The 11,563-nt window shown below is 47.4% G+C and overlaps 1 protein-coding gene across 9 annotated transcripts in view; it reads right to left on the bottom strand.

Moving 5' to 3' along the window:
- Positions 1-2,293: 2,293 nt before the first annotated feature.
- The window catches only part of Zmynd11 (zinc finger MYND-type containing 11), a 75,979-nt gene continuing 66,709 nt past the window's right edge, over positions 2,294-11,563 (bottom strand). For all 9 annotated transcript variants that reach the window (XM_090318786.1, XM_090318785.1, XM_090318787.1 and 6 more), the window contains 10 exons: positions 11,247-11,339; positions 9,084-9,171; positions 8,552-8,607; positions 7,682-7,759; positions 6,813-6,931; positions 5,845-6,052; positions 5,518-5,586; positions 4,752-5,024; positions 4,430-4,615; positions 2,294-3,251 (listed from right to left, as the gene is read on the bottom strand). In XM_090318786.1, coding sequence (XP_090174912.1) covers positions 3,129-3,251; positions 4,430-4,615; positions 4,752-5,024; positions 5,518-5,586; positions 5,845-6,052; positions 6,813-6,931; positions 7,682-7,759; positions 8,552-8,607; positions 9,084-9,171; positions 11,247-11,339 — 1,293 coding nt within the window. In that variant the 3' untranslated portion in view covers positions 2,294-3,128. The remainder of the gene's footprint in view (positions 3,252-4,429; positions 4,616-4,751; positions 5,025-5,517; positions 5,587-5,844; positions 6,053-6,812; positions 6,932-7,681; positions 7,760-8,551; positions 8,608-9,083; positions 9,172-11,246; positions 11,340-11,563) is intronic.

Here is an 11,563-nt window from a genome sequence, read left to right as displayed (position 1 = left end):
ATGACCTGCTCAGTAGCGCAGTTAGCATCAGGATTTTTTTTTTTTTTTTGGCCAGTCCTGGGCTTGAGCACTGTCCTTGGACTTTCTCAAGGCTAGAGCTCTACCACTTGAGCCTCAGCACCAGTTCCGGCTTTTTTCTATGTATGTGGTACCAAGGAATCGAACCCGGGTCTTCGTGCATGCTAGGCAAGCACTTTAACCACTAGGCCAAACTCCCGGCCCAGCATGAGGATGTTTTGAGTCTACCCTGAACTGAGGTCAGAGGCCAGCGAACTGGGAGAGAAAAGCAAAGCCACTGACACCTGATTCCATTACTGAGAGCAATTTCAAAGGTTTACTTAATGACTTCATGTGTTTTAGTCTATTATCAGGGTGAAAACACTGGGCTCTGCCTGAGATTGGACAGACCTAGGGAAGTTAAACTCATTTTATCTGTCTAGACTATCCTTAGACAGCAAGACCAGGGATATTGTCTGGGTATAATGCTACCTACAAGTTTCCCTTCCACTAAAACAAGACCATTTCCACGCAAATATCCTATGTCCAGTTTCTTTTTTCCCTTTTACTAGACAATCTGTGGATTGTGGTCTGTAGCATTTTAGATGACAGGATAATCTCATGAAGCAGCAACAAAATGGGGGCAGGAGCCCCATAGGAATGAGAAAGAACAGAATGCAGAAGGAAGCATGGGAGAGTAAACCTCAGGGACCCCAACCTTTCAGGAAGTAGAGAGAAAGCTAGCAACCACCAACCCCAGCAACCCAGGACAGCCAAGGGGCGGACACAGGCTGAAATGCTGTGCCATTTGCTCTTTCTCTGCCATATTTATTTTCCAATACTTTCCTATCACCTTTATAAAAATAAATACAAGCAGGGCTGGAGGAATGGTTCAAGTTGGAGAGTGCTGGCCGTGAACAAGCAAACTGGGCGAACGTGAAGCCCTAAATTCACCTCCAGTTCCATTCCACCTGGACCCTCCGTCACACCCGCCCCTCCCCCCAAGTTAAAGAGAAGGGATTCCGTGGAATGGAGTAATTTAATGTAAAACTGGGCTGCAGATGGTGAGCTGGGCTCATTAGGCAATGTTTAGACACGTAGTGGAGTGGACTGAATCAATAGCTTATCAGAGTGAGTGGGTTTTTTAAATACATTTATTAACCAATGTTAACACATTAAATGAATCTATATATTGCTAGTCAGAGCAGCTTACAAAATGCCAGAATGCGTCATAGAACCAGACAGCCACCATGAGACGTACACTGCCACAGTGGCTAAGCTCCACATGTGGATACAGCTTTACGATTGCAGGAAATTTTCAGTAATGATTCCTAAAACAATCAGTTGTAATTTTTACCTAAAACTTTTACAAAACCAGGCCACAATCTCTTTTTTTTATGTTTTTTTTTTTTTTTTAAACACAGTTTCACGCTGTAGTAACTTGGAAATGTGCAACCCCGTCAACAGAGACAAAAAAAAAAAAGCCAAAGGAACACGAATCTCACGTTCATGCAGCTATCAGGTAAATATTACATACTCTGGAATGATTTTACACCAAAAATAGTTCCACAATAACTTGCTCTCATAGGGGTGGATCGAAGTTTTGAAACTTGATAAACAACCAAAGAAGGTCACGTGTCCTTTGTTGCTAGTTCCTCAGTGAGGAGTGGAGGACGAGGAGGCAGGGCAGAGGGTACCATCTGGCATAGCAGCTCAGGGAACTGGTGTCGCAGGATGGGACCGAGGAGATGTCACAGAAGGCTTGCTACACTTTCTTTAGAGTGACCTAACAAACCGGAGAAAACTTTTTCAAAGGCTTTTCTCCCGATCCATTCACTTCCACTGTGAGTAACTGCTTTAATAAATACCAAAGGTCTAAATAAATATTTACAAATTCTTCCTCTAATCTCAAAAAAAAAAAAAAAAAAAGTAACTAAATGGTGAGAATTTGACTTGGTCTAAGAATAGTCTTGGGGGAAAAAAAAAGACTGGGAAATGTTTTTAAAGAAAGGCGATTTTAGGTTTTTCCTGGCTGTACTTTATATCAATACGTATATAAAAAGAAAAGTCGTTATTCAACTATCGATCCATTCCTATTGGTAATGCTTCTTAACCAGACATTCTGCAAGATACAGACTTTGTACAAATCACGGCATCTGTAATACGAGGAAACTGACATGCACTCTTCTTCCTCTGGTAGCTGGGGTCCCAGCGGGTGTGGGCCCCCCAGGAGGAGGCCCCAGGACAGCCTGGGGCCCCGCTCCGCAGGGGTCCGCCGGCCCGAGGCAGCAGGATGGTGCTGGGAGGGCGAAAGCGTTGAGGAAATGTGTCTGCCTCATCTAGATTTCACATATGGGTACAGGTAGTATCTGGCTTTCTCTTTCTCGCTTTGCTATTCGTTTGATTACAAGCAGTCATGTTAGGACAAGGATGAAATGTGCAAACTTTAAATTTTTTTTTAAATATTCATTTTTCTCTAAGATCCAGCTCAGTAAAAGATTGCCCCCCGTTCCCTGCAATTTTTAAACTACAAGATCAAAGCTAATAATTTGTTATAAAAGTTATATATTGAAAAGAAATAATGAAAAACACAATCGGGAAATAGTTAAGAAAAAAATACGCAGGCGAGGCCTGCTGTGTCCACCCTGTTGCCTAAAATCAGTCACCCCGGCGCCAGGACAGCCGCGAGCCCGGCCCGGCGAGGGGGAGAGACACGAAACGTCCCACCAGGTAGTACGGGTGCTCTATTCTGAGACAGTCCTGCCATGTCACATTCAGAGCCACTCTACATGCGTCTCGGTGACGCTCGCCGCGGTCACCTGGTTTTGTTTTTAAAGATCTGTTGTTTAAAGGTTAAAATCTCTGTAAAACCTAAAAATGTTTTCAAATTTGCTGAAAATGCAACAAATTCTCAATTAAAATTTATTTAAAACAATACCCTCCACTGATGTTACTTTCATCCCCTGAAAAGCTCCAGAGGAGCGTTAACAAAAGATTTTAAACTACTGTGCAAAATCTCTTCACGAAAAGTGTTTAAAGGCTGGTGCAAATGGGAAGCGAACTCGGAACAATTTGGCTTCTTGGAAACAAAAACCGCTGTGTGTGAGGAGAGGCGGCGGGCGGCCGGGGCTTCATCTTTTCCGGCGGCAGGTACGCTTGTGCTCTGCGTGCCAGTGCTCCTGCTGGCACTTGATGGAGCAGTACGACGTGTTCCAGCAGCAGTGGTACATGGCTTCCTCCTCGCAGTTGTAGCACTGCAGGGAAGCGGAGGTGCAGTTAGGATGGAGGGGCCGGGGGGAGGGGGGGGGCTCGGGGTCAGTGGCCTGGGTGGCAGCCACACCCCCTCCACAACCCCGCCCAGCACCCCCTCGATCCCCGCCATTGCCTTTCTGCTCATCTGGACTCAACAACTGGCCCTGGTCCACTGACCCGGCCCGCTGGTACCCAGCTAAGTCCTGTCCCGCCTGCTGTCAACTTGTGGAGGTAATTCTTTCTCTCTTCCCCTCCCTCCCTCTTTCTTTTTCTCACTCTCCCTCCATCTCCCACTCCTTTCCTCTCTCTGTGTCTGCGCACTGCTGTGTCTGCAGGTCTGGTTTAGAAAAAGCCCCTTTCGTCTCCTTCTTGATCAGCACTCTGTTCTTTCCTGTCTAGAAGACTCCTGGAAGGCCTGGGACACCTTTAAATAACACTCCCACAGCGCCTTCCGCCTTCCTCCTTTCTGTCCCCTCCTGGTCTGTTTTCTCTGCAGAGACACTGAAGACCCAGGATCTCGCCAGCGCCCTCGTGACTCACCTTAACATCTGGTTTGGGGTGTGCGTGCGTGTGCATGTGCGTGCGCGTGCGTGCGTGCGTGTGTGTGTGTGTGTGTGTGTGTGTGTGTGTGTGTGTATCAGGTCTCCAACGTGACCCCCACGTTAGCCTCTCAGCTCTCTCACTCAAGCCTCCCCTCCAGCGCTTTGCTGATGAGCTGGAGTAGTCTTGCAGAAATGTCTGTACTACCTTAGAGTTTCAGTCCTCAGATGTCCGTCCCTTACTAGCTAGTACCTGGCACCGCTCACACACTCTCGTCCCTGAGCAATGCAGGTCATGTGACCCATGTGCCAGTGAGAACTGGAATTTGGGACGGGTAGAATGGGTTTTAACTCAGGGCCTTGCGCTTGCTAAGGCAAGTACCCCACAACGTGAGCCTCACCCCAGGCTCTTTTTGCCTTAAGACCAGCAGGGTCTTAAGTTTTTCCTGCCTCCTACGTAGCTAAGAATGCAGGTTGGGGCACCATTGCCAGATAATACAAAAACTTTAGATCAACGCCAACTGACAGTGTTACAGCGGGTCTCCCTGGAGACCACGCCCCCTACGCCCTTCCAGCCGCTCTGTCTCCTTCCAGTATGTCTTCGGGAGGGAGGGTGACGGTGAGGGAACGGTGACACTTACCCACTGCTTCTTCTTGGTCTGGGAGATGAGCTGCTTGTGCTGTGTCGCTAGCTTCTTGATCTCTTCCACAAACTCCTCTTTGCATTTTTCCTTTACTTGCTTACATTTCCTGTCCATCTCACCCTGCATGTTGGCAACCGCTTTATTTACAGCTTGTCTCTTCTCTTCCTCCATTTCGGATCGCAGCTGCAAGGAAAAGAAGTCAACCCGACTTCCCACAGGCTCCTGTGCCCACACGCTTCGAGCCCTGCCCACAGAGCCCTGCCCACGGAGGCCGGCACGAGCCCTGATTCCCCGGTGGCCTTCCCAGGATCCCCTTTACCTTTTCCAGAGCTTCGCGTACAACTCTCTCCGTCTCCCGCTTGTGGTCCGACTTCATGCGATCCTTAAAGTCGTTGAATATCTTGGTGTACTTGTCGTGGCACACACTCTGGCAGGCCCCGTCGCCGGTGGTCTGCGTGCCCCGGTGCAGCATTCGTGGGGAGGAGGCACTTAGCTTCTTGGTCTGCGTGGACACCGACACCTTCTCGATCGGCTGAGCCATCGTGGGGATTTCCTGGCTGGAACTTACCGCTTCCGTCTCTGGCTCCGGCTCCTGCAGGGCAGGAAAGGCGGTTACACACAGCCTAGCTCATTCACCGCAGAAGCCCACAAGGAGAGACACCCAGCGGAACATATAAACAGCCAGACTACACGGCTGCTAATGCCTACGTGGGGTTGGTCTGTGAGGACGGGGTGGGGGTGCTGCCTGGTGAAGAGGAGCCAGGGGCTCTGGAGGAATCGTGGAAGTTAGAGCTGAAAACCAGGCAGGCTCCGGGTGCCTGTGCCCACTGCAGCAGCTTCCAAACCTGAGCCGAGGCCCAGAAGTGCTCTGGAGATGCTGGTATCAAAAACAGTCAACAGCTAGCGCCAGAGCACCTCGGAAAAAGGAAGTGAAAAGCTTCAGCCACGGGAAAAGTCGTGGCTGAAAAGCTACCAGCGCCTCTGGGAAAGGCCCCGTGAGCCTGGACCTCACGTCGGTCCCGAGAACCTCCCACTGAGGCCACGTCCTGTCCAGTCACCGACACGCTCCACGGGCGGCAGCTTACCTCCTTTTTGGGCTCCACACTTTGATTACGTCGCCCCTTCTTGGCTCTTGGTTCTTGAGTGACCTTCAGCTGTGGATATGACAAAAGGAAAACCTTGTCAAGTCTGACAGCCAGAATCACCGCCATGCTGCAAACACCTGCAGACCACCCTCGGCTCTTTTCCTGCCTGCCATTCTTGCTCGGTTGCTGATGGCTGGACAGCCCATGGGCCTCCACAGAGGCCGTGCACCCGCTCTTCCCCCTGGCTCCATTTGCTTACTGCTAGGAAGCGGCTCTGCTCACTTTACAGAGGTGAGTCGAGAAGGTCACCATCCTCTCGTCACTCACCTGCTCGTTACTCGTAGAGGAGATGCTGGATTCTGCCTCCTCCTCCCCTCGGTCCTCGCTCTTGGACTTCCAGAACCTTCCCTCGCGGAGGAAGCGCTGATGCAGCTCCAGCTCGTCGCAGGCCTTTTTCCAGCCCATGCTGCGCTTCACGTGCAGCCGGTGCACGTTGACGGTGATGTCCTGAATGTTCTCGGAGGGAATCCAGGCCCTGGGAAAGCAGCGGGAGGCGCAGTGAGAGCACAGCGGGGCGGGAAGGCGCCAGGAGGGCTGAGAACAGCAAACCCTCCACCAAGGCTTCCAGTGAGGGCCCACAGGTGTCTTTCTGGGTTTGGAGCCGTGTCACGCCCACCTCCTAACCACTACTTTCTTGAATCAGATTAGTTTTCATAGTTCATTTGTACAGTTCTGTGGGTCCTTTCAAACACTGGCACCTCTCAGGAAGCTAGCAGGCTCCCAGCCAGAGTTTCTACCAAACACACACATGTATCCACACAAAATGAGGCCATCTTAAAATATGACTCAGTAAGCTGCATCAGTCATGCTTCTAAGCATGTGATAAACCAGATTAGCAAATAGAGAAGCCTTTACATTATTCATTCAAACAGCTGGGAGGAGATACTGGACAAGCACAGCAAGACGTCAGGTGTCCTGATCAGGTGACAGCGCTTCAAGCACCACCTTTCATCCTTGAGCGCAGCACGGAGGTGGTAAAGGCAGCATTCTAGGATGCTGTACAGAGGACAGAGCCAGGTGACTGAGAGAGGTGACACTTTGCGCTCGATCTCACAAGACTGACCAAGACTGAGACAGCAAGCCACACAAGGGAAAAGGCCTAGAAGGAGAGACACTGGAGGGCACGTGTGTAGCTGTCAGGTGTTTTCTAGAGTACAAGATCGTTCCATGCTGAATCTGTACTGTCAGTTTCGTGATTCCGGCGGTTGCTATGTGGGGGGCTGTGAATTAATTACCTCTGGTGGTGGTGACCGAAGAAGCGGACATCCACTTGATTGTCCTCTTTCTGCATGACTTTGGCTGGCCAAAACCCGAAACCTTTCATTTTAGCCCAGACCAGCTCATGATTAGGTATCTGGAAATAAAATTATTTTACTGTCACGTTATTTTTAAAGGATAAATGCAAGTATACCATTCATATCAGACATGGTCAAGAATAATCTATTACGTTGAAATACTTTTTATAACTCCTATGTAAAAACATACTTCAAAGTGAACTGTGGCTCAAGGTGATAGAGGGCTAGACTTGCACCAAAGAGCTCAGAGACAGTGCCCAGGCCCTGAGTTCACGCCCCACAACCAAAAAAAAAAAAAAAAAAAAAAGAAGGCAGAAGAGCAAAAGTGTACTGTCTATCGCCTAGTCTTACCAAAGACATCACTCAGAAATTGTTAACGATTCCAGTTATTTCTCCATGTTTCAAATGCTAGGCTTATTACAACCATATATGAAACCATGAGCCAGTAGCTCACATCTGAGGTAGCCGACACCTAGAGGACTATGGTTTGATGCCAGCCCAGGCAGAAAAGTCTTTGAGACTCTATATCCAGTTAATCAGCAGAAAGCTGAGCTGGAGGTGTGACTCCAAGTGACAGGGCATTAAAGCATGAGTATCAGCCATGAACAAGAGAGCCAAGAGAACCTAAAGCCTAAGTTCAACCCCTGGTACTGGCAGCGAAACCAATAAGACACAAAACCCATCAACAATGCAAAGGAAGGCATGTATGAAGCATTGTAATCTTTAGGCAAAATGAAAATAAACTTCCTCAGGGCAGTACAGTACACACTAAAGTAAAAATGGAAGAAGGGTCACAAAACCTCACATACACAAGGGTAGCAGAACCAGTTGTCAGGACGAGCGTTTGACAAATAGAAGCAGTTCTTGCAAAGCTGAAGTTCATCCAGCTGAAAGAGAGGAGGCAAGGTAACACGCACATGTGCAAGAGACACTACCAAGTACATCCGTGTACATTACCATTCCCAGTCATGCACACAGAGTCTGATTTTGTTTTCTTATATCATCTTTCAGGCTTAAATTTGTCACTTGATGACTCTGTCACTTCCCGGCTACACCCGTCTGCAGGGTGTCGGTTGGCACAAAGGACAGGGATGAAGGCCATGGGAGGCCCGGGTGGCAGCACTCAGGAGAATGGTGCTTCCTCACCGGGCCTCCCCCGACAACACACACAAAACACACCAGGGCCACAGCAGGCTTTGCTCTGTCTCTGCCCGTTTTGTGAGATGTATAGGAACACACTTGTCTGTTCCTTAGGCCTTTTTCCAGTGTTTCTTCTGAACCCAGCTCTGCGAGCAGGAAGCCTGTGCCCTGACCAATGCTTTACTCCCCCGCTCTGCCAGGCAGTCAATAACTATTTATGGGATCAATAAAAAAAGGAAGTCAAATTGTTTTGTTTTCTGCCTGCGAATCACAGCAAAGAGACAAATGTGAATCTTCCTTCAACAGGTAGCCTTCTTGGTCTGTCAAGCACCATCTTGCTGTCCACAGCTTGTAAGAGTTGCAACATTACTGACAGTAAACTGTTCTGCTACAAGGTTTTTCTATCTATCACTTCCCACATATGTCAAATATGAAAGTAAAATGCCCGTTGAAGGAAAAGGCAGAACTAAAATACAGATGAGTGGAATCCCAGAGTGAAGTCTGGGTGGCATCCAGAGTCTGCTGGGTCCGAACAGTACCTCATGACATGTGTCTTTGTACAGCATCCTTGCAATGTCGGCTTGCTCACTGTCTGCTGTAATTAAAGATAAGGACAACACGTTACAGCAGTTAAAATCAAGCCTTTTATTGTTGTTGTTCACTTAGTTAAGCAAGAGACCACAGACCATTTCAGACCCAAATCTAGGCTGTAAATAAGATCTAGGCGGAATAATCAAATTCGACATTGCTTTTTCTTTACTTTCAGTACACCGCCGCCATTTCTCTAGGTAGTGACTTCTTACCTTTGAAGGAGGGACTCTCAGGGCCACACAGAGCCTCTCAGCTAAGAGAAATACACGTAGATTTGGAAACGATCGTTTGTCACGCTACAGTTTTGGCTTTTGGCCAGCTAGCTCTATTAGCTACACAACCCAACATTCACAAAGCTAAACTCTAACGCGATGACGCATGCAGATGACGAAGGCACTGAATGTTAACGTAAGGGTTTGTTTGGTAAGTCATTTCTTGGCATGGGGTGTGATGCTCTCGAAAGAGGACAAGGGTGCCAACCTCCATAGAAAATGACTGTGTTGTGGAGAAGCAGCTGGGCATCCGCTTTAAATTCTTCGTAGCTCCGGTACTTCCCCTCATTCACTTTCTGTAGAGGCCGAGAGACAAAAGGACAAAGAGTTACCGCTGGGGATTGTCTCTGGCTTGTTCCCCCAGGGAGACACGGACGTCAGGACCACTGTTGTGCCCCAGCGCTCTGCTGTGATGCAGACACCAGCCAGGGCTCCCATTCGGGTGGGGCACAGACTGGACGCCCCCCAGCCACACTTTGTCTGCACTAATTTCCCAGAGTAGACTTCTCAGTGAAACCGATCATTTGGCGACTGCCGTGAAAACTGCTCTGAGGTGCTGTCGGTAGGGAATGTTCTAGTTGCCATAGCCGGTGAGACCTGCACTATACACCTACTGCTCTTCCTCACGGAGACCGAAAAGCCAGCCCAGAGACAGTGCACCAAAACTTGTAACGTTTGTTCACAATCTGAACTGGAACCAGGCACGCCTCATAAATACTTTAACAATCACGTCTCGTGCATTCTTCCAGGCACAAGGCTTTTGAAGGGTTTCTCCTATATTTTCTGCAGTGGACTATATGCCACGGCTTCCAAAGAGAAGGGTTACGGAGGGAATTTACGGGGTTCCTGCTTTTGTTTTCAGCTCACCCACAGGATCCAAATACACCTGGGCTAAGAAATTCCACAACCTGTTCCCAAAGCAACAGGCTTTAACTTTTGCTCTTAATTATGATTCATGTTTTAGTCTAAATTCTACACTGTGGAAATTAGAAATCCTGTCTTCCTACTCATTTTCCTTAGAGCACTTCCGTTCATCGTCAGTATATCATTGTCCCAGGAGGCCACAGAATATTGGACCGCGTGGAGTGGCACCTGGAACTCGTGAGGAGAAGTGGGATGAGAGGGGGTGCTGGGCTCCAGTGCCTGGTCTCACAGGGGAGGGCGGGTTATTCAATCTGTAGGTAAGATTGATTTTGTTTTTGCTCTAGGATCTGCCAGCCCCTTCCAGGGAATGGCCTCCATCTGTCCTTACTCTGGAAGATGTTTACCAATTCATATTTTATTCTCTACTGACTTCATCCGGCCACAGTCTTTCCAGCTTCTAAGGGAATTAGAACCATGTATTAAGATGACTTTAAATTATTCCTATGGTCTCCTTAAAGGTTATTAAGACCAAACAAAAGGAAGTTCAAAAAGTAACTCAGTATATGGTTTGATTGCATTTTTGTAACTTATAACTAAGTATCAACAAACCCAATAGAAGCCTTCCTGTATAGTAGATAAATTAAGAGCTTTAAGAATAAGCATTCATCTTAGCTATTCAGGGGGCTGAGATCTGAGGATCTTGGCTCAAAGCCTGCCCAGGCAGAAAAGTCCTCATGAGACTTTTTTTTTCATATATTTTTTATTGTAATTAATAGAAGGGTTACATTATATTCACCAGATAAAGACTTAGAAAAAATCCTATTAGTGAAGTAAGCCAGACTCAAAGGAACATAGGCTCAACGGTTTCCCTCATTTGTCATAATCAGTAGAAACCTTGGGCTCTCCTAGCAGAGATTTACGATAGAGCAAAACCTATAGATAGATAAGGCCATATAGGATGATGCTAAATGAAAGGACTTCATAAGACTTTTATCTCCAATTAACCACTCAAAAAAAGTAGTGCTGTGGCTCAAGTGGTAGATTGCTAATCTTGAGCATGAAGAGGCTCAAGGACAGCACCCAGGCCCTGAGTTCAAGCCCCACAACTGACAAATAAAGAATAAGCTTCCTACACATACCTTGCATTTTTCTTCCATTTTAATTGTTCTCAAGACTCTAGATCAGATTTATGATCTACATTTTAACCTGATATTCCCTAGTACTCTGCTATAACCAAAAAAATCGTGTCTAGAATGAACACTTTCTACATGGTGGGCTGAATTCCTGTACACTGTTTAAAAATCAGATCTTTCCAGAGAGGATACCTAATTTGCATTGGAGTCCACACACGGAATAATTACAAGCAGTAATGCTTCATTTGGTACTTGTGCTTCCTCTTGCAATCCTGAGGAAGGTGGAGGAAGGGGATTCTGGGAAGGGGAGAACAGCTAGTAGCATCCTGCGAGCCTTCGGCAGAAGAGCAGAGGGGCGGGAGCGGCCAGCTTACCTCTTGTATGGTGGGGACGTCCACGGCGGAGTGTACCAGCCTCCTGTACATTGGATGCTTGTTATCCTTTCCCTTTTTATTAAGATCTATGGCCTAAAACATTAGTAGATAAATCAGTGCTAAACAGAGACCGGAAGCACAGCAATTCCTAGAACCCAAAGTGTTTCCCAACCTTTAAAACGAACGTTTACAAGAAGTACTTTAAGAATTAATGGGAAAATATCTATATACTATACGACTTAAAGTAGTGTTCCTTTAAGTTTTCATAGGACAATCACTTAGGAAATTCATTTTAACCTGTAATCATCCCGGAAAAT

This window comes from Megascapheus bottae, chromosome 26, assembly GCF_031878675.1.
Source record: "Megascapheus bottae isolate mThoBot1 chromosome 26, mThoBot2.hap1, whole genome shotgun sequence".
Classification (NCBI taxonomy): Eukaryota; Metazoa; Chordata; class Mammalia; order Rodentia; family Geomyidae; genus Megascapheus; species Megascapheus bottae.
The sequence above is the reverse complement of the archived record's forward strand: the minus strand, read 5'-3'. Positions and strand labels throughout refer to the sequence as shown.